The 26,405-nt window shown below is 33.5% G+C and overlaps 1 protein-coding gene across 3 annotated transcripts in view; it reads left to right on the top strand.

Annotated features, from left to right (window-relative positions):
• Nucleotides 1-18,144, top strand: part of LOC105325027 (D(2) dopamine receptor A) — a 40,223-nt gene extending 22,079 nt beyond the window's left edge. For all 3 annotated transcript variants that reach the window (XM_066077330.1, XM_034448260.2, XM_066077329.1), the window contains exons 3-5: nt 11,577-11,686; nt 12,684-13,582; nt 17,365-18,144. In XM_066077330.1, coding sequence (XP_065933402.1) covers nt 11,577-11,686; nt 12,684-13,582; nt 17,365-17,597 — 1,242 coding nt within the window. In that variant the 3' untranslated portion in view covers nt 17,598-18,144. The remainder of the gene's footprint in view (nt 1-11,576; nt 11,687-12,683; nt 13,583-17,364) is intronic.
• The last annotated feature ends 8,261 nt before the right edge of the window (nt 18,145-26,405 follow it).

The following is a 26,405-nucleotide window of genomic DNA, read 5'->3' on the forward strand; positions in this document are numbered from 1 at the left end:
ATTTGAGTTTCTTTTATGCCTTCAAATACCGACATAAAGGAACGTAAACGAACTCATATAGATGCCGATGGATAGCTGGATTCGGTTTTAATCTTGTTCATATCTCAGTCTAAAAGAAACATGAAATGTGAAGTTATCGCTGGATGATCCAATAATCCAATTTACCGCCCCGCCAGATTTAATTATAAAAGTTGCAACTTTGAATCAATTTACCATTCCATGAAATGAAAGTCGATCTCCTAACCTAAGACAGTCAAACTGCTACCAGAGATCGGGATGTCTGAGACACTCAAGGATACACACTGTTCAATTCGTTGCATACAGTACACCCTGCGTCGACGAGTCTCTGAGATTTCAGACATCACCGAGACCAGAAGTCTGAGGGTAAATAAAACAAAGAAAACGGATATAGAATCTGTTTTTACATATATAATTCGCACAATTAATCAAGTTCTTGCCATTTTTAAGCCGTAGTAGGAGGAAGCACCAACAAATCTACCGGTTCTACCAAAATTTCATTTGACTCTGTAGAAGGTTCACAGCTGCTCCCGGCTTGTTGTTATTCAAATAAACCCTTCTTTAGTTCGGGCGCGTTTGATTGAATTTTCTACCGGGTAAAGGCGAGGACTCCAAATTGTCATTTTCTCAATAAAGCAAGCTCTCATACCAGGACACGCTGTTTACTTTCTAATATCGTCCTGTTAACATGGCTTGGTTTCTTTACTGGGTTTTTTTTGTATCTCTGCCGTGGTTTTTTTATTTGTATTCATTTACGTGTATCACCAATGGTATACAGAGAATTTCAGAGATATATTCGGTATATGTTATGAACAAATTAACATTTCCATTAAATTAGCCTCGCAATATAATCATTACATCCCAGGGCAATAATGAAAGACAAACATAATTCTACATCGATGCACTAATCTAACCTTAATTTATCTCACAGCATCATATACACACATTCTTCATCACAGCCTCGTTATCACCGTGATGACACATGGTTTTTTTTTTCTTTTGAAAATTAGCTCAGAGCAGATACGTATTGAAAAAAAAAACTCTATCAAAATGTCACAACATTTTTTTCAAAGGAAAATAATTAACCTTTAATTAATCTAATGCAGGAAAATCAAATTGGTCACAAACTAAGCCATTGTGCATTTATAAACCAATACATGTAACTAAAAAAAATAAAAATTTAAACTTAAAGTTGTTCATTAAAAAAACATTCATCTAAGTATAATGTAAAAACTAAAAAACCTATAAACATTGCCCCTTGTGTAATATAGATTTTTCACTGCGATGAAATTTACCCAGAAGTCCAATATAGATACGTACAGCAAAGAAAGATATACAAATTTAGCTACTTTGCTAAGTGTAATACTCATTCAGTGGTTTTCTTGTATTTTGATAAGATGTTCGAACAAACAAAAATATAACTGGCAATTCATTGGAGAGATAAAATCTACAGAAAGAAATCAAAAACAAATTATGACAAAATTGCACAATAAGAAAATTTATTTTGGTAACTTTCTAATTAAAAACAAGTCTCGCATATTTATTCAAATTCTAGTAACTGATGAAAATGATGGCAAATAACATCTAAAATCCTCGACATGTTAGCAAGATCTTTCGGATGTTTGAATTGCATTATTGCATGCATTTTACGCATAGCTCTTTCATAACACCCAGCAGTCTTCTGTTGTTTCCTTTGATACACGTCAGTGCTTTATCTCCTGCCCCCTGAGCCTCGCTGTTCATTATCCACAAATTCTTTGAGACCCCAGGCACATTTAGAAGTGGATCAATTGAGTATGCACTTAGTCTATAATAATTCTCATTGCTCACGTGCAGATTGTGCAAGAAATTCAAAGTTCTGCGCACTGACAGGCGTAATTAAGACTTAATCAAGATTGATCATGTAAGAGACTGGTGCTAATCCAGTTACTGTAAAATGAAAATGAATGTCGATGCGTTTAAAACTGTTATTTTTTCTAATTTTCGTGAACAATTAACCCCGAAAAAAATTCTTGATAAGAGAACTAATTGTCTCCTCGCCTGCGTTTAGCTCATAACTTGTTCTCCAATGTTCTCATTTTTTCCTCAAAAAAGTAGCTATACGCCATAAAAAGTGATGAAAAATCACTGGAAATTATTTGATTGTTATTAATTGACTCCTTTCATTTTTTTTGGTCTTGTCACGAGATAGTTAAATTATGAATATTAGACAAAGTGAAGAAACAAAATGTAATGTCAATAAACAATTTAAGAAAGTTTTGGATAAATTTTGTCTTTGTATAAATATCAACGGATTTTGCTCTCTTATGCCATGTAAAAGATCTACAATTCTTTGAAAACTTAAAGATTCTTGAGAAACATACCCATGTAATTTATGAAAACATTGGATCATGGGAAACTTCTTTACTGAATTGTTGCATGCACTATTGCTCCATTGTGCACGCTCTAACTTTGTTTATAACAACTGGACGATTTACTGGGTGAAAGAACGTTACTGCTGTATTTGAAGTGGTCTTTATGGTGAAGATAATAATCGGATTAAGGAGCATTAACATCCACAAATCCAGCAAAGTAAGAAGTCGACAATATAAATGTCTCATCGTGTCTCGTCATTTTTAGTTGTTCACACTGTATGTGCTATTTTTTTTTTATCTGATATCTTGTATCTAAAACAACCTCGTTTCAAATTCTGGATCCCGGAAAAAATGTCCAATCAAATATGAAATGATGCAAAATTAACTTTGAAAAAATTCAACCATTTTTTTCAATAGGTATTAAATAGTTTTGCTTACTTAACGCGTCTGGGCCTCAATATTCTGAGTAGAAACTAATTAATAAAAGAAAAGTTGTACCTCGACATTTTCACTATTTCACTATTTGTTTACAAAAGTAAATATGCTTTCTTGCAGAGATAACCTATTAATGTCTTGCATTTTAAGGAATCCATGAATGCAAAATGTTTGTTAAGCGTTCAGCTTTTCACGAATGACTTGATTATTGATATTTGTAAATATTTATCCTTCTCTTTTTTTTCTGCTATTTCAATATGGTTTATAAGATACCACGTGACTCATTGAATTTTCATGAATTAAGACAACGAATTCTGATAACTGCTTTTTTATGAACAATTTATGTTGTCTCTGCTAAATAAAATCATGTTTCAGAACAAATTCTAATTCCGTATGAGAAATACAAAAAAAAACATGCTAAAACTCCTAATCATGCTATTTATTCTTCGCCTCACAGAGTCGAAAAACTTAAACTTAAAAAAAAAATACTTAGAATAATTTCGAATAATTATCCATTTAGTTATATTTGCAAGGTGCTTTAAAGAAGTGCACCATCGCTACAATTGCACCACCCTGAGTAGCTGCGCTCATACATCAATGGCTAATCTTTGCGGCATGATTTGACTGCTATGATTTCTGTGACGAGATCCACCCAATCGTCGACACAAAGGAGCATTGCCATGATTTATAGATAGATTGATTCATTTGTTCAGAGATTTGTAAGTATAATGCAATGATAAGGCTCAAAACAATATCCATGCATTATATAAAAACCTCCTGACGAATTGGTCTAGATCTTAATTCAATGGGCTTTTCATGCAAAGTTAAATGACATAACACGATGTCTTTTTTCAAATGTTGTATGCAACTTAATATCAATTTTTAGGAAAGTCTTGCGGCAAAATCAGATAAAGATGGCATTCTCGGGTCTTGCAGCAAATCAAAAAACATTATTACGCAAATTACACCATATTTTGTTAGACATAATAGATCAATAACGCAGCTCACAGCTATAGCACCGTCATATCAAGTGATGGTGGAGCAGACACTATCACAAAACCAATTACATGTTCTGTTCACAAGTGATGGATCCAATGCTTTTTGTACATAATAGAGCTGAGAAAACAGATTTTGGAAGAGTAATTGAGCCGAAACATATCTCTGCTTATCTCCTACAATTAATTTCAATTAATTCAATGACAGGCTTGGATAGGAATTCCCAAATCACGACATAAAAATAATCAACAACAAAAGACGCTCAGATCTTAACACTCTAACCATCCCATTCACATCGACTTTATTGCAAAATATGAACAAAAATATTGAGGGAAAAAATGTAAATGACCTAATTTTGAGAGGAGATCTAAATATACCATCTAATCAGAATTCTATTGCGTTTTGAATCCTACCCTGGGGTACAAATTAACTCTGGATCAGATGGGAAACATCTTACTGTTTTTTCGTGTGAGATCTACGATAGTGTATTCTGTAATCGATAAAAGAACCTGTATCACTTACTTATAAAACGATACCAGGCGTTTGATGTACCTCATCGGCCGCGCGATAATTCGCTAAAGGGACCAAACCTTCAATGGAAAATGAACAAAAAACCTCGACATGTCAAGAATTAACGATGCTGGTTTTGATGTGAAAATTGCTTTAATAATCAAAGCCGTTGTGTAAGACATGAACGATAATATAGAGTTGTTTTACCGAGCGGTCAATTTTACTTCGATGCTCTGGTCTGTTTGGTTATTTTGTAAGTAACAGACCATTATGGTAAAAGGGCTAGCTAGAACCAGCGATCTAACAATGAATTAACACAGTCCAAAATATCTTCTTATGACACTATATGTTTTTGGTGAATTCTTCTCCACAATTAAGATCTACTGTATTTTAAAGCAACATGCTGTCCGAGATTGCTTTTATGGTAAGCTTGTTTGAATCTTTACAATACAATAAATATATATATATCGTTACAGCTTTTCACAAAAGTGAATTCAGTGTTAAGCAATCAATTTTTTAAATGATGACAATAGGGGAATTTTACATCATATAGAGCCCCTAAACAGCGTTTTCCAAAAAATTATGAACATAAGTTTTTATTACACTTTCATGTTAAATACTGAAATCTGATTGGTTTAGACGCAGTTAATAATCCGTTCTATTACCCTCAGCGTTAGCAACACACTTGACAACGGATAACACAAGGAATTGTTTCATGCGCGTAAATTATGCGCGTACGGTTCGGCGTAAAATTCACGTCATTTCTATATAAGAGCAGTAAAGTTAAAGACATTCGGTATAATAGAATAAATATTACCTGTTTGGGAGGGTAACAATTAAAATCGAAACCCCTCGAAAACCATTGTCAACCTCCGCTTCGCGTCGGTTGAAAATGGTTTTCTCGGGGTGTCAATTTCAACTGTTACCCTACCAAACAGGCACTATTTATATAATATACCATAATTCTGATGGTTCAGATAGAAAATTATAGTTTATGTTATTAACAATCAAATGAAAAAAGGCATCTCAAATTGCTTAATTAAGGTCAGATGCGACCTATCTTCCATTTTTCTTATCTCCACAATGTGAATATTTCTACTTAATAAATTCATAATTATATTTTTATGTTAAAATATTTTTTATTTAGATATAAAGTGTTTAATTGAAAATATATATTATGGCTTTATTTATAAGTATTCCAATGTACTATGCATGCTATTTTAAGGAAAATTCGAAATATTCGAGTCCCGAAAAGAGCCTGGTAATGTACCCGAAATTTTTGGGAATGAACAAATTTAAATGTTAATAAATATGGAATAAAATATCAAGGAAAACTATATAGAATTGAGGAACGTCTCGTATGTCCTTGAAATATACATTGAAATGAACACAAAAGGATTGTTCAGAAATCGTGGCTCTGTGCAAGAAATACAGAACAACCATAGTAGGGCTTGCAGATAACCATCTACAATCCATCTCCGGTGTGAGGCAAAATGAAATACATCCATATCGACAGGCCATCGGGCATCCTTACCGACCATCTACAGCCCATCACAATGCAAATGACATTTCATACATAACACGAAGTAAAGCTAACATTAATCTAATCATTTTGCAAAAAATGTAATTTTGCAGTGTATTGTATCTCGGCCCGAGCCGAAGGTTGACCGCTCCAGCGCGGCGGGGATTATTGTATTACCCGCGAAACTGAACAATGCCAACCAACACGTTTCAGGGGCCTGGTGCGGTGCATTATGGACCTTTTTGAGAAGGATAATAGGATAAGCGTAATGACGTGTAGATCTCGTAGGTTCAGAAAATGTTGGAAGGAAAAACCATTTTGGTTGAAGCTGAAGATGCGGGTCTGTACTGGTTGCGTCGTAATTTGATTACGTGTATGTATCTTTTCTAAATTTGTTCTAAATGTTGGAAATGTCTTAAATGGCATGAGATCTGTGCCATTGATGTAATTATTGGCTGATGCTGGAAAAAATAAAAGTCGACTTTATGAGAAACTTTGAGATATCTAAATATATAATTATCTTTAGTTAAATAAACAATCTTAAGCCCTAAAACGATTTCTATAAGCCGTAACTGGACTCAGTCTCACTATACTTAGCTCAGATAGCAAGCTGACTATTAATTCACACCTTACAGCTGCGACATGCTAGAAAGAAAGAAAAAAGACATTAATTACAAAGGAGTAAATTCAAGATGGTGGTCTCTACCGCAATTTATCGGCTCGATTCGAAGTCGGAATTGTTTTCTGCATTTGGTTTCAGTAAACACCGACGATTAAATCGCGTCGGTTTTTGATAACATTCATTTGTTCATTACTGTACAGGTAAAATAACGGTAAACATCCGCCTGTGAATATGAATCTAAAGTACCGCGTTGGGTCCCGTCAGTAATTAGCCATGATAAGGCAATCTGACCGGCGGTAAAGCCAGCCAAGATGTGTAATAATCGGTGTTGACTTCCATAATCGGCGTCCTTTGACATTTATCTAGAGATGTACTGTATTAGGATAGACGGCCTTCATCTCAGCACCACCGGTCTGACCTCGGGCTAGTTCGGAGTAGAGATCTAGCTTCATCGCCTGCTATGGTAGCGAATTACTCAACATTTTGTTCATTATAGACATGTCTAGAATCTAATATACGCCTCGGGGAGATCCACTTATGTTACCTTACTCTGTATACTTTTGCTCTTTCCTCTCTAGAAGTGCGATAATATCCGACGGTATTATATAATTTTGAAAATATGATGGAGAAGGAACGCGATATTGGACAGGATACTGGGGAGTTGTTAATATTTGTGGTGCTCTGTTTCTGTTGATTTCGTGGGTACTCATCACCCACGAATTTACATTCTCAACAAATCTTGACATTTAATCTATATTTATCATGAATTAAAATGAAACCAAATCAGTTTTCCACGAACCTGTAAAAATCTGGCAATGAACGTAAACTGGCACTGATAAATTCAAATGGTCAAACATTATTTGATTGTCATTGATTTTGTCTTTTCGATGAATTTTGATGAAAAAGGAGGTCATAATTAATATATCATAAACAAGTACCACACTGGTAAGATAACAAGTATAAATGATAATGCAAAGCTGTGGCAACGTTATATGTTCTAAAATGACTATACAATTCATTAACATTTAAAACAAATTACACCAAGAGGCCACTATATTGAATCAAGTGACTTGATCAGCAGAAGTTGAGGGGGACGTGGGCGTAATTTTGGTGCATTTAACTAAGTTGGTATCAGGTTCCTCGTCATTAAATCTAATGACGACATGTTTTGCATAAAACGTTTTATTTAGCGTACGTTCTGCACTTCAGTGTTATGTCACTGGTAGCGGGATAGTTAATGGTTGGGAGATGTCCTTCAGGTTATTCCACGGTGACACAGATAATTCCTCATTGTGAAATGTTTCCCGTAATTACTACAACATTAATGCTGTTTTATAGGAAACAGATCCGCGTACACACAGAAGTCCTCGAATTGGCCTTTGTGTCTGCAGTATTTGATATACGGGACGTCTGTTGTTGCACTGATTGGATTTGCACACACAGAGGGAGGAAGAACAAGATCTTTATATTGAAAAAAAAAACAAATCTTCTGTAGGGAAGCGCCTTGGGGAATTGTCTCCAATATGAACTTCGTTGTCAAATGATAATAACTTTTTTTGCTGCATTTAGGGCACAAAAATGATACAGAAATTTGGCATTGATAACGCTGGAAATATGTTAATTATAGACCAATGCAATCCTATGGCGAAATAGCATCCTGGTTTTGCTGAATTCAAGGTACAACTGAACTATATTATCCTTGGCAAATGTTATCTTGTAGAAAGCGGATCGCAAGCTTGCTTGTTTTGTTTTTTACATAAAGAATATTTTTTTCTTTTTAGATATAAATCTTACTGTTTCATATGAGAATTGTTTTTCCCTCATTTTTAAAAGTACATTTGTATTAAAAGTTAATGAAGAATGATTATAATTAATAATTTAGATTTGTGTCCATGGTTGAAATTTCAGGAGGATTTAATGCACGTCCTTTATAAACAGTCACTTAATACATGTATGATGACGAGAGTTTAAATATCGGTGAAAGCTAGCGTCAATTATCAATGAACGTGCAAATATTACTGAATTTATCCTATAAAAATTAATATATTATTAAAAAATGACAAACTTTAACTTTGCCACCTGTGTGCAATTGCATCCTGAAACCAGATATCATAATAAGTACATAATTCATAGATTGTAGATTTAAATACACCCACTAAAAGGCTCACTAGGGTCTACTTTAAAGTACAAGATATAATAAATTTCATACGACTATATTCATTTGTTTATTACAAATTAAATTAATTGTTCACGTAACACCATATATTATTAAACAGGTGTCAGAAGCTGGTCATGTATATTTATTTTATTATACTTTCATGTTAAATACTGAAATCTGATTGGTAAAGACACAGTTGACAATCCGTTCTATTACCCTCAGCGTTAGCAACACACTTAGCAACGGGTAACACAACGAATTGTTTCATGCGCGTAAATTATGCGCGTACGGTTCGGCGTAGAATTTACGTCATTTCTATATAAAAGCAGTAAAAATTCTCTAATATTAAGACATTCAGTATAATAAAATAAATAGTGCCTGTTTGGGAGGATAACAGTTAAATTGATACCCCTCGAAAACCATTGTCACAATGGTTTCCTCGGGTGTCAATTTCAACTGTTACCCTCCCAAACAGGCACTATTTATATAATAACACCCCTGTAGTTTTTCCTAGCTGCCAGAACTTTGCCATTGTATGCGACTCTTCCTTAGAGAAGTGCCATCATATTTTACATCGATAACTAGTAAATCAATCTTTCTAATAGTTTAATTTACCGGTAAATAGCGAGACGTTTTAGTAGTTCGTTTGATATTAGATCTTTTTGGAATCGATACGTCAGACCTCAGATCTAGGCTACGCTGATACAGGTTTAAAACCAGCGGTTAGAGCTGCCGGTGAGAGAGAAGTGCTTTGATATCACATTAGTTTGATTGATTTCTCCCTTGATTTCTACTACTAAAAACAAATACATTCGGGAATAAAATCAAAATATCTCATTTAGGTAGATTGCCGGTTGTGTACATTTGCTCACTCTACATGATAGAACTAATGTTCATATACAAGTGAGCAGTGTTTCAGAGAAACAGAGGCCTTCTCACGTAGTCTCTGAGAATTTCACATATTGTCATAATTGAAATAAAGTCTTTTAAATATTGTGTTTGTAATAATTACATATTGGTTTGCTTTACTTCCCTTTCCGTATCTATATTAAAAAACTACCATAATGAGAGAAAATGATCTAGGGTGCATGGTGGATTAAAGGGGGGGGGGGGTGTAAATATTGTCCAGTGTTGTAGGAAGATGATCTTAAATGTGCCGGGCTGGTATTAATCAGAGGAATCCTTAACACCCATTGTTGTCCATCCCTTCCTCATCTCGGCCTGTAATCAGTAATCCGCTCACAATTTGACCATTTTGCAAAGTAGCATTCAAGTCGGAAAATTCATCTCCTGCCATACTTGAATAGAATTGCTCATTTCATGTCTAGGTTAGCTAACGAGGAAAATCAATCACAGCCTTGATTAGGGTGGTGACGTCTGATCGATCGGAGCGGGTGATTTACACAACCTTAACCCCCTGTATTACCGCCCTTGATCGCAAGCGTCTGTTGTGCGTTTGGTTTAATGAAAATGAAATATCAGATTACAAGCACCGTAATGTGTTACCCTTCTCAGGAGATGTTATTGATATTGTTGGTCCACAATAAGACAAACTATTGAGAGGAGCAAAACAGACCAAATTCCGTGTTCCCGTCTTAAACATTTACATTGAATTTCCTAACCCCAATGTCCCCGAATTACTACATGTATTTGAACGATGTGGGGACCACTGTTAAGAGGGCTGAATGGCAAGTTTAAGACTGTATTAATCTCCATAAGAAAAAGATCCTGCAGAAGGAAAATATTCATAAATTGAAATCTTAGACTAACATTTTTGTGAAATTTTTCTTTGTTGAATAATTTGAATTATGGCTAAAATCATTTTGTTTTAAGGTCGATCTGATGGTAATTTGTTGGGCCACTGAATGGACCGGATTAGTGTAAAATAAAAAATAAAAGTATAATATAAATTTGTATAATATGGTGGCATGGATCTGCCACCACCTGCCAGATAATTATGCTCACTTTTCAAATGATTTTTATTATACTTTCATGTTAAAAACTGAAATCTGATTGGTTTAGATGCAGTTGGCAATCCGTTCTATTACCCTCAGCGTTAGCAACACACTTGGCAACGGGTAATACAACGAATTCTTACATGCGCGTAAATTATGCGCGTACGGTTCGCCGTAGAATTCACTTCATTTCTATATAAAAGCAGTAAAATTTTCTTTAAAAATAAGACATTCAGTATAATAAAATAAATAGTGCCGCTTCGCGTCGGTTGACAACAGTTTTCTCGGGGTGTCAATTTCAACAGTTACACAAACAGGCACTATTTATATAATGTTGACTTGTCAGATATTTATGTCAACTTGTCAGATCTCTATGTTGAGTTGTCAGAAAATTATCATATTGACTAGAAACTCAATATTTTGTTGTCAAAGCGTGTTAGTGCCACTAATTATCATTAACTTGTCATCATAATATCTGACAAGTCGACGTAATCATCTGACAAGTCAATATAATTATCTGACAAGTCGACATAATGATCTTACAAGTAAACATAATTATTTGACAGAAAAAATAAAATGAACAAAATTATCATTCATATCATAAGTCGACTTGTCAGATAATGATGTTGACTTGTCAGGTAATTATGTCGACTTGTCAAATAATGATGTCGACTTGTCAGATGATTATGACAACTTGTCAAATCCTTATGTCGACTTGTCCGAAAATATTATGTCAACTTGATGGCACAAATTTGGCGTGGAAACGTTTAAGTGTTGATTTTTTTCAACATGTGAATAAGTGACAAGTCGACATAAAGATCTAACAAGTCAATATAATTATCTGACAAATCGACATCAAGATCTGACAATTCGACATAATGATCTGACAAGTGGTGGCAGATCTATGCCACCATAGTATAAGATAAAAGAATTATATTACTCGTATCAGTAATGCATGTAATAAGTCAAAATATTGGATAACGTCATTTTATTTTATTTTTTACAGGTGACGCAAATATGGTTGCTAAGTGACATTCTATGCGATGCATGGGTGGCTTCTGACGTCTTGTCGTGCACAGCGTCCATTTTGAATCTCACGGCAATCAGCGTAGATAGGTAAGAGAGAGAGAGAGAGAGAGAGAGAGAGAGAGAGAGAGAGAGAGAGAGAGAGAGAGAGAGAGAGCATTACATATACATGTACATGTTGTATCAGTAAATTATACGTTACCTTTAAATTGTCATAATTTTTTAATCAGATAGTTTCCTTTTTGCAAGTACCTTTGAAGGTAAACCTAAGTGTACTGTCACGAAATTATGAGAAACGAAAAAAAGTTCGTCACCACCCGCACCACCACAAAAACGAATATAAATCTATATGATTTTGAAAGTCAATTCACTTTTCATTGCCAATTTTGTATTTGTTTGATAATCTTTTTTCATTTTTTACTTCACTTTTTAAAAATTGATCTTAGAATTAATATATTTGGTGTTATACCGCTATTAGAAGTACGATGCTTTATATGTGAAATGAATTCTTCATTGCAGCGAAATCAAGATAATACCTTTTCAAAGAATCTTATTCTATTTGATGATTTTATATTTTAGAAAAATATATAATTATTATTACTGCATTATTTTTGTATTTAATTGTAACAAACTGTTCTAACAGAGAGGGACAATCATTTTTAGAAGAACTCCAGCTCTCTGTATTTCTGGCTAATTAGTCAGGACTCAAAAAAGATATTCTACATAACCTTGATGAAGGGAGTTTAAGTTCGTGACAAAGTAGAGAAATTTTATATAAAGGACGTTGACTTCATTGGAAAACGTTGTTTTTCTCTAATTTTGCTGATTATGAGTTTTATTGAACGAATGCATGCTTTTCAAGTTTTAAAAATCAACATCAATTCTAGACGTGTATTCCTACACTCTTTGAAACCCGACCTTTATAAATATATGAACGAATGAATAAATACTAGTAAATAAATCGGTAAATAAATAAAGAATATGCAATTCTATCTCCCCAACTGCAAACTGAATTGGCAATTTTTTAGTCGTGAAAATTCAGTATCTTATGAGAGAAGGTATGTATTCAGTATGTGTTCTTTTTTAGATTTATTGCTGTCACTCAGCCGATAAAGTATTCTAAACACAAGAACTCAAAGAGAGTCTTCGTGACCTTGGCCTTAACCTGGATAATTTCCCTGGCGATCGCCGCCCCTATCGCTCTTGGGGTCAACTACTCCGCTACAAGGAAAGAGGGAATGTGTGCTTTCTTTAACTCGGATTTCCTCATATACTCCTCCATGGGCTCCTTCTACATTCCTTCCATTATTATGATATGCCTATACTGGCGAATATACCGCGTGTTGCATTTACGAGCTCGACATGCCAATAAGTCCAAAAAAGCCAAAAAGTTGAAACTTAGAAACGAAGCGAATGTGATAGAAAACTCTGCAACTGTGAATGCAGGTCGGAACGAACCATCCGCCACGACAATGCTTAACGTTGCCATTGACAACGGAAAAATATCAACGTACAATACGAACAAATGTTCGGACCAGTTAACCATGCAAATAAATGAAGAACCGTCAGTCAACGTAAATTCCGATTCTAGTGACAGGTATAATGACGACGGAAGTGTTCAGAAGAGCCCCGGAAGTGAGGACGGAGAGGACGACGAAGTAGTTGGTGCGTTAATAGTCAATCCTGTGGCTGTTCGCCATGTTGAGATTCAGCTCGATGGGAACGGAAATGGAACATGCGTGGCTGAGACGCAAACGGACGATGAAACAAGATTTTGTGAAAATAACCAAAATAAATCAGTAACGCTTGTAAATGACAATGAATGCAAGCTAAATTCAAACGCTCGAAAATCAAATAACCAAAGACGGAAAGACAAACGAGGCGTGGCAAAGTTCAATTTCCACATGCGTAGTAGCCGAAAGCGGAAAGAGAAATCTTCCAATCGTAAAGAACGGAAAGCCACCAAAACCTTAGCCATAGTGTTAGGTACGTACATGAAAACAGAAAATGAGGAATGGCCCCCAAAATAGGTCCTATAAAGTCAATATATATATAATCATTGCTTTATTGAGTGCGTGTACGTACATCTACAAAAACATTTCCTATCAGAAAAAAATGAACTTTACTGATGGGCTGCATTAAGGTTTTCTTGCAGTGCTCCTGATTGCTTGTAATCACAGCAAGGGACTCTGAAAAAGGATATGTGTTTACTCTAGTATATGGCTCAGGGTGGTTTGAATTAATTATGGCCTGTGAATTCAATACAGGATGTTTTCTTGCACTTTACTGTCTTTATTTCAACTTTTATAGGTATACAGCTCCCTTAAGATAAGTTAACAAATCAGTGAGCACGCCTGCGACCCAAGACTGCCCCAAAGTTGCTTTGTGTACTTTTGTGCACTACGTTATACTATACTCAATTACGGTGTATTGCTCATTAGTGACATGCACAGCAATGCCCACAGCAATGCAATCAGGATGTTTAAACATTAACGAAAATGAATTTCCTTTCTAATCAAAGAAATAGCAAATTGAAAGAACATCAATTAATTTTTTTTATTTAAGTGTTTGATAAAAAGATGATAAAATTTCCGATGCAAAATTCGTCATTTAGACAAGCCGAGCTCTAAAGATATAAATGAAGAGGTCGCCTTTGAGAACGTCCGAGGATGAGAGACCTTTGAAGAAGAATAAGACACGTGATTTCGCTATCTGTATATAAACGTGTACTTGGATACAAATTAAATTATTCATATTAATCAAACCCCAGTTTATTAACATTTGATGTTATATATAGGATAGTTTGAAATAATAAAAAAAGCATGATAATAAATTTTAGCTAGACAGACTTACAGCATGTTGATGTGCCAGATTCGAAAATAATATTTTTAATGAGTAATTAAAAGACATGTGGTTATCATAAGAATTATAAGAAACACCACATTTTGCGAGGAAATGGTTAAAACTGAAAAAAAGGTTAAAAATATATTTATCCAAAAATTTAGTAGTTACAATATGTTAGAGTATAAAACTTTTGCATTGGTGTTGCTATACTTTGTCCTCAGATGTTTTGCGTCAGATATTGTTGAGCTCGATATTCATAACTACTTAATGGTCCAAACGACATTCATTACAATGTACAAATCCCTAGATTACCCATCCGATACGAGGTTTATGCATGTACTTTGTCAGGTGTATAAGGGTGACACTCAAAATTTGGGGATTTTGCATTACAAGCGACGTGAATAGTTATATCATAAATGGAAGTGGGGTGGGGTTGGGGATGAGGACTCCAACTGAATAAATTATGTTACAATTTTGCTATTATAAATTCCCCTAAGAAACTTGATTTTATGCTCTTATCGATTTTTATGGGTAAAAGAGGGGTCGTTTAATTGAATGAATTGTGAACTTTTCCCCTTAGATATCGATTCTGATTGATGTTCATTATCAATTAGTATGTTTACCTGTATCTCAAATCGACACATGGTGACGAAAATAAAAATAAATGGGACAACCCAAAGATTATAGTTAAACCATCTTTGACAAAGCATGATGATACACTAAATAATGTTGGTTATATGCCAACTTTGTCCTATCACTTAAGATGCCCAGTCAAACGGAAGCCTATATATATACCATAGAAATATTTATACATTACACTCCACCAAAAACTTAGTTACATTTGGGCGTTTAAATAGACCTGTCTTGGCATCCCTATTTCATTTGACCATGATGTATTATTGATGTATATCTCAATACTGATCTTCCTCGCCAAGAACTGGTCTATAATAGCTTTGCTATCGTCAATCATGTGTAGCTGTTGAGTCTGTGGTTTACTTCCGTCATACCTAGAGTTGTGACGTCGAAACATCAGACCTTTACTGGCTTCAGTACAAAAATAGTGATTTTCGGAAGATTAATTTTTTTTAATATATATCATAGTTTGGACCGACGTTGTAGGTAATTTTCTGTAAATAAGCTATTTTATTTTAACCGTATATTTCTGTCTTGTTTCTGTGGTGTAATTTCGTCATACCTAGAGTCGTGACGTCAAATCATTGGACCTTCAGTGCAATTATTTCAATTTTCTTATAAGAAATTCATTTAATTTTAACCTTTGCACAACTGATGCTCGGCGAATTATGGAAAACCACAGACTATGGAGGCATTAATAATATGTTCGTCATGAAAGAAAATCGTTTACATCTTAGAAAACTTTTCATAAGTGAATTTTGCGAACTTTGATGCTTTTATAATGAAAACTAATTCAATATAACTATATCCTTTTGAAAATAGAAAGTTTCACAAGAGGGCACGCTTTACGATCCCTCTCACACAATTATCTTGCCAATTTCTCATTTCGCTGAAGCATTCCGTCTTTAGACCTCACGCAATAACCCTGCTTAAGAATGCATTTTGTTGGATAATCAAATTTGTGGAATAATTATCATTCGAGGAATGAAAGGTTTCACGCAGCCTATTTGATCCAATTTTATATAATAACGACAACACTGGGAAAATCTTTCTCTGGCAGATGTGCTGTCACAATATTAACATTTTTTTTTAAATTTCGAAGAACATAATTTCAGGGTTATTTTAGGTCCAAAAAAATGCCAAGTTGTATATGCATGTTCTATAAGATATTTTTTCCTTATTCATACTGATGCAAAAAGGTTTAGAAGAAAAATACTGACTATAGGAAGCCATACGTGTGCTAAATTTAAATGTTTATATTTTAAAGAGTTATATTAAGATACTATAACAATAATCATTCTTTACGTAATGAATAAATTAATTATTGCGGGGTATAAGAGCCGAATAAGGAGGGGTGTTTTGACATTATAGAAATATATGTCAATACCATAGTTAAAGCCTTGAGAAGATTTACCATTTATTGCTTTGGCACTTCTTGCTGTTGATTTAATTCCGTCTTATGGCCAGCCTTGTCCAATTTCCGCCTTTTTCAAGAAAAAGGGAATTGTCGATTTAGCGCATTGAATGCTAGTGACTGGTCGGGGAAACACAAGACATCGAGCTAAAAGAATTGAAAGCGTCGCGTCCCGAACACTCTGGATCATTATTCAAAATTGCGAATTCATTATCTTCAGCGACTACATGTATTTTAAGAACTTGGAATAAAATAAACCAAAAACTAAGGAAAAGTGAATATTCCAGTCCCCGTGTTATATATATCACTTCGAAATACTTATCAATTTCCCATAATGCAGTGCATGTTGTTACACGTAATAGCCAAAATTTGTGTTGCGGGTATAGGGAATTTTGGCGAGCGCTCGCGAGCGCTTGCTCTGTTGAACTCGCCTCTGATTTGGTGCTGATTTGTCGCCTTGAAATAGACTCTGATCCGTCTAACACGCGCCAAGTGCAACCGCCAAAGTAGTCTGTTCTCCAACACATTTACATGTCGCTTGACGGTCCACGACGGAAACCTTTCGCAATATTGATAAATTAACTACCACACGAAGCTGATGATTAAGTATTTATGTCTGGAGATACGTTTCGATAAGGACATGGGGCTGTATATATACTGGACAGACTTCAATCATTCCTCATGCTATTTACTTTATGCACTTATTATTGATTTTCTATTATATTAATTAATAGGGTTAACTACTAAACGTGTTTCAATAATTATTATCATGTATGTCTGATATACGTGTTCAATGAACAGTGTATGAAACAATGAGGTAAAATATTTAGTTCTGCGTTCTTGCTTCATTATTATCTAAATTTCTTTCCTTTTGTAGGCGTCTTTCTAGTTTGCTGGGTGCCATTTTTTACCATCAATATCATCAACGCCATCTGTCTGCGGTACGACGGCAGGAACACTAACCCAATGTGTCACCTGGATGATATCCTGTTCAGTCTTTTTACATGGTTAGGCTACATAAACAGTTTTCTTAACCCGGTGATATATACAATATTTAACCCCGAGTTCCGGAAGGCGTTCAAGAAAATCCTAACAGAAAGATGTCCATAAAAACGATTCTTCGAGATTTCTAAGAACCGTCTGTTGTAGCCTGGGAGGACAACACGTGACCCACTGACGTCATTTGGTTGTTACGTGTGGGTCCCTTTCGTGCATCGATATCGCCTTGTATTCTGACGTAATACTGACGTAATACTCCTCATATGATACATGTCCATTCTGACTTTCTACATGGCATAAAACCCAATGCTGGACGACAAAAGTAGCGGTTTCACATCATTATATTCCCAGAATAGATATCACTTTTATTATCAGTCAAGCCCTGTTATTAGTTTTGTTGAACTAACGCCATACAATTAATTCTTAGATTTAATCATTTAGTAAATTAACAACATTAATTAGACAACTAAATTTGATTAGTTGTAAAATGGTGCATGCTTATCATTCATACCAATTCATGCCAGCATTTCCCCATCATTTATAGATGTGCAATGAATTGTTAATTATCATGAGTGATAGCTCGGCTTATTGTTATCATAAAAATTGTCAACGGTCACTTGAGACTTTAGTAAGAAGACTCAATAAAAGAATAAACTAATATTACCTTGTTTTTTGTGGTAGTGGTAGCAACATATAGCTGTTAAATTATTATTTGTCTAATTAGTTTTACATTTTCCTATATCTAAATTAGTTAAAAAGACGACTCGGTTGGTATGAGCAATTGTTATGATCCTTGAGATCTAGCATTCCACGTAAGTTTATTTGCTGGTAATATAAATGAAAAGGGGTTTTCGGAAAAGTTAACTCCTATCCCCAACTAATTCTAATGTTGGACAAGTTTTCTGTTTCTCCCGTACAATATGAATATATATGACTTATGTTTGTATAACTAATCTTTAATTGTAGCACTACAAAGTACACTTAAAAAAAAAATAATTGTACCTTCTAGTTTTTCCTATATATCTTAGAAAATTAGGTGATACGAGAATACACAATTGACACCTCTCTCCTTATTTTTTTTTTTTTTATTTCCTTTCCTTTTCCTATCTGTGCTAGTTCTTATATTAAGCAATGGCAGTCACTTAAGTTGTACAGCGAATGGTTCATTTCAGTGGATCAAAATAATGTCCAAAGGTTGATCAAGGAAAAAGAAGTTGACATTTTACCAACTGGGCATGGACCTTCTCTGTTTTAAAATCCTATACCTTATTTCATACACTTTACATATACTCAAAGAATTCTCAGCTAAAATGTGACGAGCAATGGAGTTTAATATTCCCAAAGCAGAATTAACAGAAAATGAAGTTACAAATAATTAATTCAAGAAATTTATTTTTGAACAGTGTCTTTATATTAACCGCCAATAAACACAAATAAAGAGAGAAACTGAAATAAATGTCAATCTTAGTATTTAGAAACTAATTACATCTATAATTTTTAAACATGCAACAATATTTTTCTATTGAAAACTAGCTAGCTATTTGTATTATATCTGTGCAATTAAAAATGGTATCATCAAAGTGAACAAAAAATGTTACACATTAAAGAAATCCCTGTTTTCAGAATGCGAACCGGACTATTTCCTGAATTTGGCAGAGGACAATATATTTCCCAGGGAATAATTTGTCGGGAGGAACCACAAATATTATATGGTTAAACTGATGTAGAGGCTGAGTTTACTGTACCACTACAGTGATATAAATGAAAATTATACTTGAATATGTAATTTTGTTGTGCTCTGACTATATAAAGAAATCATTTATCACGGATCGTTATTCATTGCGGAACATTTTCCAGTCTTTTTCTTCGCTCGAGGGTATGAGTGAATGAATAATCTTTTTTAAGCAGGAACTAGTCATATCAAAGTAAAACCACATCTAACAATAACAATTCATCAGACATTGGGAATAAGCTGCCTTTCCGTAATATGCCGTTTTCTTAAAACATTTATGTCAAATTAATCAGTTACCATTCAAAGGATTATACGTATGGAGTTTTCTTTTACTGATTACACTGGACACTATCTCTTACAATGCGTTTCTTCTCTGCAGTATGACTCTAAACCTCAGAGGGTACCCCTGGTTCATGTCAGGCAGTAAACACGCTCACCTCAATCCCGCTGGTTTACAGGCTTCTCTCCCTTGCCTCCTTGTTTATTTGTCGATAAAGTTTGTGTTTATTTCATCAAAAGTTGTTTGTCCACGCTGTGGGTCTGACACAGAGCTGCCCACTTTTAACCCAATTCTTCACTGAGAAACAAAATGGCCCTGATGCTGGTGATTAGTAAGCATATTTCTCACTTTCTAAAGACAATGGTCAGTCTGGTAACAATCATTCCACCTTGGATTTTAAAGTTCGTGTTTGTGACACTGAATAACGAAAAGTACAAAAACATCCCTTTTCCACCATTTGCGTATTACCCTGGTGATGTCCTTTTCAAAGACGTGTTTATTATTAAAATTAAACTATTTTGTAACTGTTAAAGCTCTGATATTTGCAACCACTGATATTAAAAAATAATCTTGACCCCCCCCCCCAAAAAAAAAAACAACAAAAAACCAAACAAACAAAAACCAAAAAAAAAAATATCCTCTAAGAGACAGAACAATAAACTTGTCAACTTGGTGAGCACTACGAAGAAGAAAAATAAAAAAAATCATAAATATTTTCTCGGTAAGTATTTGAATTAGAACTGTAAGTTAGCAGACGTGTGTTTGTACAAACTAACCATACCAGGAGTAATATATTATTTATTTATTCATTTTACATTGAAAAAAGACAGTGTTCTATTAAGTGTACCGAATAGTTTAAGCAAGATGAATATATAGATTAAATCTTTTTACACAGAACCTAACTTAATTTTTAGCTTATTATTTTAAAAGAATAAAACAGTTATTATAACTTTTGTTTTCATTTATTGAATATATCACATGTAAGAGTCTCTTTTTTTACTAAGTGAGCGCCGTCTGCAGATGTAAGAGGGTTTTTTAAGAACCAGTTTAACAAGACCTTGGACTTTAAGTAGGATGTAACGATCTATTTCTTGCGTCAAAACAAGTTAAAATGACGCTGATTTCAAGCGAAATATACACCGATTGCGTAGTCTTCGCTCAAAAGCCAGACAAATCCTGTTGATTTCAAAGAGCCATCATTGCTGTGTGGCCTGCAATGAAATAGACAGGCCTACGTCACATTGCCGTTTGACTTAACAACCCAAAGTCCAAGCTTTTTGTTAAAATGGTTCTAAAGAGCCGCTTATTAATCATATAAGATTTTTTGCAGATGTATGGGCAAAACAATATCAAAAAGCTACTTTTTAGCATTAAAGCTGATAGCATTCAATTTAATAAGCATAAAAGCTTTAAGTGTATGCCTACAAACATTTTTTTTCTCCGAGACAGACTATAGATGTAACGAATTCTCTAGTCGATGAAGATATCTTGTCAACACATCTTACATAAAATTGTAATTAAAAAAATCCATTTAATTGTATATTAGTATTCATTTTTTGCGTTTTAAAATGAAAAAAAACCAATTTCTGTAAAAGTTTTGAATAAACTGTAAACATATCAATATATTTTAATTGGATACTAGCTATTATTTCCGTACATCAAAAACTATTTACCAAGTACAGGTTATTAGTAACAAGCTTAAAAACACAAAGAAAATAGTGCTTGTCTATTCATATTTTGTAGAGGCTTTCATTGAACACAAAAGTCTTCATACCTATAAACATGTAAAGACATAGATGTAACGGTAAAAATATCAAGCGTTACTGATCAATTTAAATTCGTGGGGACAAATATTTACTCTTTGCTAAAAATTATCAGGTTTGCAAAGCCCTAATTTCGTGGATAGAATACTATCAGAAAATGATTCATTAGTCAACTTTAAACTATTGTAAGGTGCAAGAACTTTTTGATTTATTCAATAAATTATGTTCAAAACTGATAGAAACATTGCTAATTCAACGGGGAAGGCAACCATGGAATCTGTCGTTTCTCACGCCCAACGGAATACATTGATTACAATGCAACTATGTGCGTAAAAAGTAAATCAAGCAAACAGTGAATTCCCGTAATTTATGTGTCACTACAATAACAAAATTCACAAACACAAAGATATGGGTCTTATTAAGATACTTAACCAACTTTATTGGAAAATTGATACGTATAAGGAGGCGAATAAATGAAAGGAAAAGCAGAACTATTTTTTTAATCATTGATTTTACAAAGATGACGTATTTTGAAGTTATGTTGATTTTCAACTTAACTTTAAACATGTCTAATGAAATCTTTCGAGATCAATTTGCTTTGAGAAGAATATGATATTTAGAATTACAAGCCAAGAAAGAAGAAGAAGAAGAAGAAGAGAGAGAGAGAGAGAGAGAGAGAGAGAGAGAGAGAGAGAGAGAGAGAGAGAGAGAGTTAGTTTATCAAATCATGTCAAAGAATCGGTGAACTGGTTAGCTTGGAAATCATATCTGTTATGGCAAATAAAATCTCAGTCCGTTTTCTTTCGGAGTAAAATTTACAAATACGAGAAGACAGCCTCATCAAAGACGAAATAGTAATGTACTGGAGCCGGAATTAGCCAACATCAACTGAAAGACTCGCTTAAAAACTAATTTTCCTACCACATTAGTTTTACATGCTTGTCTTGAATTGCCAGCTGATGCCGAGACTTTACGATGACATATCATTCTCTCCCGATGAAGAGAGATGGTTTACAAACTGATTACATCGATATTATGTGATGTGGTTTGTTAGCTTTCATTTTTTCTCTGATAAACCATTGATCCGAGTGACCTGCCTAATTACCGTTTTTTGGGGACGTAAAATTAGATTCCGTTTAGGTTTTCATTTCTTTGCTATTTTGTTTTTCTCTGCGGGGAATGATGACCACATAAAGCGCACACCCAGAATAACTGTATTGATGACATGTTATTAGCCTCATAAAACCGACAATTATTGTTATTAATCCTGACAATCATTGCTTTCTTTTTTTATTATCAACTTTCTCTTTCAACTTGATCGCTGAATTCCACTGACTGGGCTTACTTTTATTCTTCAAATCACTTTAAAACTTCATATGTAAAAACTACAATATTTCTCTTTACTCTACTAAACTTAATTATCATATTCTGCAGTGCTTTATATTTCGAATGGTTGGCATTCAGAAGTTGGAGTTCTATTCGTTTTTCACTATTAATATATCACTGTTTGTTTCAAATAAAAAAGGAAGTTAATGTGGATTTTAATTTTACGTTTATTTGCATTATTAGCAGTAATTTGAATAGTGAATAGACCACAGAATACTATTCGAATGGTGAATAGTTAAACGCGAATAGAACTCAAACTTCTAAATGGCCGTATGGTGATGGTATAAGTGCCATGTTGTAAATTTTGTATTTACTGCCACCCGGTAAATTCAAAATTTAGTTGTCATGTTGTAAATTTTGTATTTACTGCCACCCGGTAAATTCAAAATTTACAACATGACATTAGGCACAACTCGAGAAATTATATGTATCTTTAAATTATCTTCAAATTATGAAGAATTATATTTTTTATATATAAAGTAAAAGTTAGTCTGTAGTCATTGCAAAATGAAAATTTAGATGATGAAAGATTACTTTCAATTTAAATTTTACAGAAATTTTAATTAAAAATTGTTCGCTGATATAAAAATAAGGTTCACATATAAACTTGAATTAATTCATGACACAGGCACATGACGTTACATTTTTGTCATATTAAAGATAAATACCCTATATCTTATAATACACAGGGGTGTATTATTAGGGATATGGTATTTATTTTTATTATGAAAAAATTTACAACGTCAGGTGCATGTGATTCATGAATACTTTATATACCTTTATATCATTGTTATCTCCACAAAATTTTCACATAATTTCGTCATACTTTATGTGATAGTAGAGTAATATGTCTATGTGTATTTATTCGTTTTGTATTTTCTATTTTTCGTTTTGTTCAATAGAATCTTAAAATTATATCAGCCAAAGTTTAACTGCGCAAGTAAATTGAGTTCTTCCTATCTGTAATTTCATTGGTTCATAATATTAACCAATTATTTTGAAGCTAGGTGTATAAATAAGTTACCTATAATTCTAATTAAGTTAGAGCAGTATACAGGTTCAAGAAAATACCATCCGGTTGATATCTGTGGCATCTTATGGTATGTAAATTTCATATTAACTTATGTTTTACTTATCAGTGTAAATGTTTAGTCTCTGGTTTTATTTTAATTGCATTGTCAATACTAAAGTGTATTTTTGTAATTAAAGTTATAATACTTGGATTGTGTCTGTAAAGTTCAAAGGTTAGCTTTCTTTACAGTACGCACTGTAATTGATTTTTTATGAAACGTATAATGTATTTGTGGTAACTTATAGCTAATGTATTTTCTTTCATTTTGTCAGTTTTCTCATATTATGTATTATTTTGTAGGTCAATGCCTCTATATATTCAAAATAAAAAGTCATCAGATACACAGTACACCATCTTCGTTTTGCTTGACTGCTCGGTTACATTTATGAAGAGCAAACAATTTAGAATTGATGATAATACCATAAATGCCTTAATTCAATCAGAGCTTACTAAGGCGAAATGGGGATTTATAGGCTGGGTGGTCCACAAATTACCGATCAGATATGATTTAGTTACCTACGTATAAATTATTATTTAGTAAAGAAAAATTCCATTGTAGATTTTTAATTTGAGAATTTTTCTAAAAAATTTATATAGAGATCTTCTTCCAAAAGAGATCGATTCAGTCCAAAAATGACCACGACAGTCCAGCCTTCTTAATATCATACCTGTATTTAAAACTGGAAATAATATTTTTTTAAAAAGCAACAAAAATATTTCGGGTAATAGGGTAAAATGTAAAAAAAAAAAAACAAAAACAAAAAAAAACTTAAACACATACAGGTCTGAGTACTAGTAACCAATTTGAAATTCTAGAAGAAGAAAACATTTTCGTTATTTTTAAATCTGCTCTTAGAAGACTTTCTTTACTTGTTAAAAAAATGTATTAATATCCCACACAACATCGATCCCGTTTTCTATATTGTAAATCATTGTGTTCCTGTAAAATATAAGACGCTTCAAACTTCCAACAATTTTACTCTTCAAATTTGTTTCGCTAGCAAAATCTTGATCAGAATTCAATATGCTGATCCAGATTTTGGAATTCGGTGAAGGCAGACATTTTATTGAAATACTTAAGTTCCGTGCAGAAAGTGTATGCAATGGACTGAAATGGTGGGCTATTTCCTTTATGTTTAAGATGCATAAAATTCTCTGACGCCATTGCCCAAATTAGCATATGCACTAAAGGAACTTTTGATATTATACATTGTAACTGTGCTTGAATAAATGTACAACGATTCTTATACTTAAGTATCATACAATATAAAAATAAACCAGTATACATATTATTTCTTCTGTTCTGTATCCAAACTCTTTCGTAAATTAAGAACATCCTGTTGTTTTGGAAAATAAAGTTAATTGATCAATGTATAAAATTGAACAAACAACGCAACATGTTATACAAATATTTGAACACACCGGTTTCATCTTCGTGATTTTTGCAAAAAATGTTATGATCTATAAATAATTTACATAATTTGATTACTACTAAAGAAAACTTATACAAACAAGTTCAGTGCCATGTAAAAGAAGAGAGTGTGCAGAGGAACTTTGGTCGATGGTTCATTATACACATGCAGGAACCCATTGTATGATTCATTACCAATTAACGAGACTGTGTATGTGTTTGCCATAACCCAAACCATCAAGCATCCATCATTTTGTCCAATCTGTTGTGAATATTAATTGCATGTTATAAGTACACGACATACCATATACATACACGTACATGTAACTAATGACTAGTGACAGCAGATGTCACATGAAACATGGCACTGTTATTAATGATATTTAAATCTATCCTCTATATACATAAATTTAAAAATCTTTAAATTTTCGAACAAGCAATTTCATCATTCATAAGACATACAGACACCAAGCACAAAGCATACTGACAAAACAAGAATTAAAAGAAGAATATTGTTTGACATTTTCTGTGAAAACACATTATAGATACGTTTCCGCGGTTTGAATGTTTTCTAGAGGTACAATGTATGTATGATGTGATTCAGAAGCTCTATCATATAACAAGTTGAACCTTATATCATTAATGCAACGTAGCTTTCAACATAACGAGAAAGGTAGAACTCTTTTTTGAATACAAGGTGAGCCCTTGGATATAAAAAGTATAATTACAGTAAGTGAACTTTAAATAACAATACATGGGATGCAATGGTGATATTAATATAATGTAATTATAGTGAAGTATGCACAAAGGAAGTGTAATATCACTACGGTAGTATTTCAAGGTTTCTGGAAGGTTGTGTCTTACTAATTAACAATTTCTAATTGTTAATGAGTCCTTGATTAATTAAATTAATAAACGACAGTTGTAAAAACTATTTACAAAGAATTTATCCTAATATACATGTACCACTATAGGAAAAAATATGTAACTTTAAGGCACAGCGAATAGGTATACGCACTATTTGGGCCATGCTATATCAGCAGGCAGTAGGATAAAACTTTTAAAATTTAAACGACGATGAATCATTTTCTTGATCTGAATATCTAGCAAACCTTCAATGCAACCCTGCTCCAATTTTTACTACCACAAAACTGCAACCTTGTCAAATATCAGACCAACTCTCGCTTGCAGGCTTTTTCTTGAATTACTGAAGCCTATGTGTCTTTCTGCATAACTTTGTATTTATTGAGCAATTGATATTTTAGTAAGATGATG

This window comes from Magallana gigas, chromosome 2 (assembly GCF_963853765.1).
Source record: "Magallana gigas chromosome 2, xbMagGiga1.1, whole genome shotgun sequence".
Lineage (NCBI taxonomy): Eukaryota > Metazoa > Mollusca > Bivalvia > Ostreida > Ostreidae > Magallana > Magallana gigas.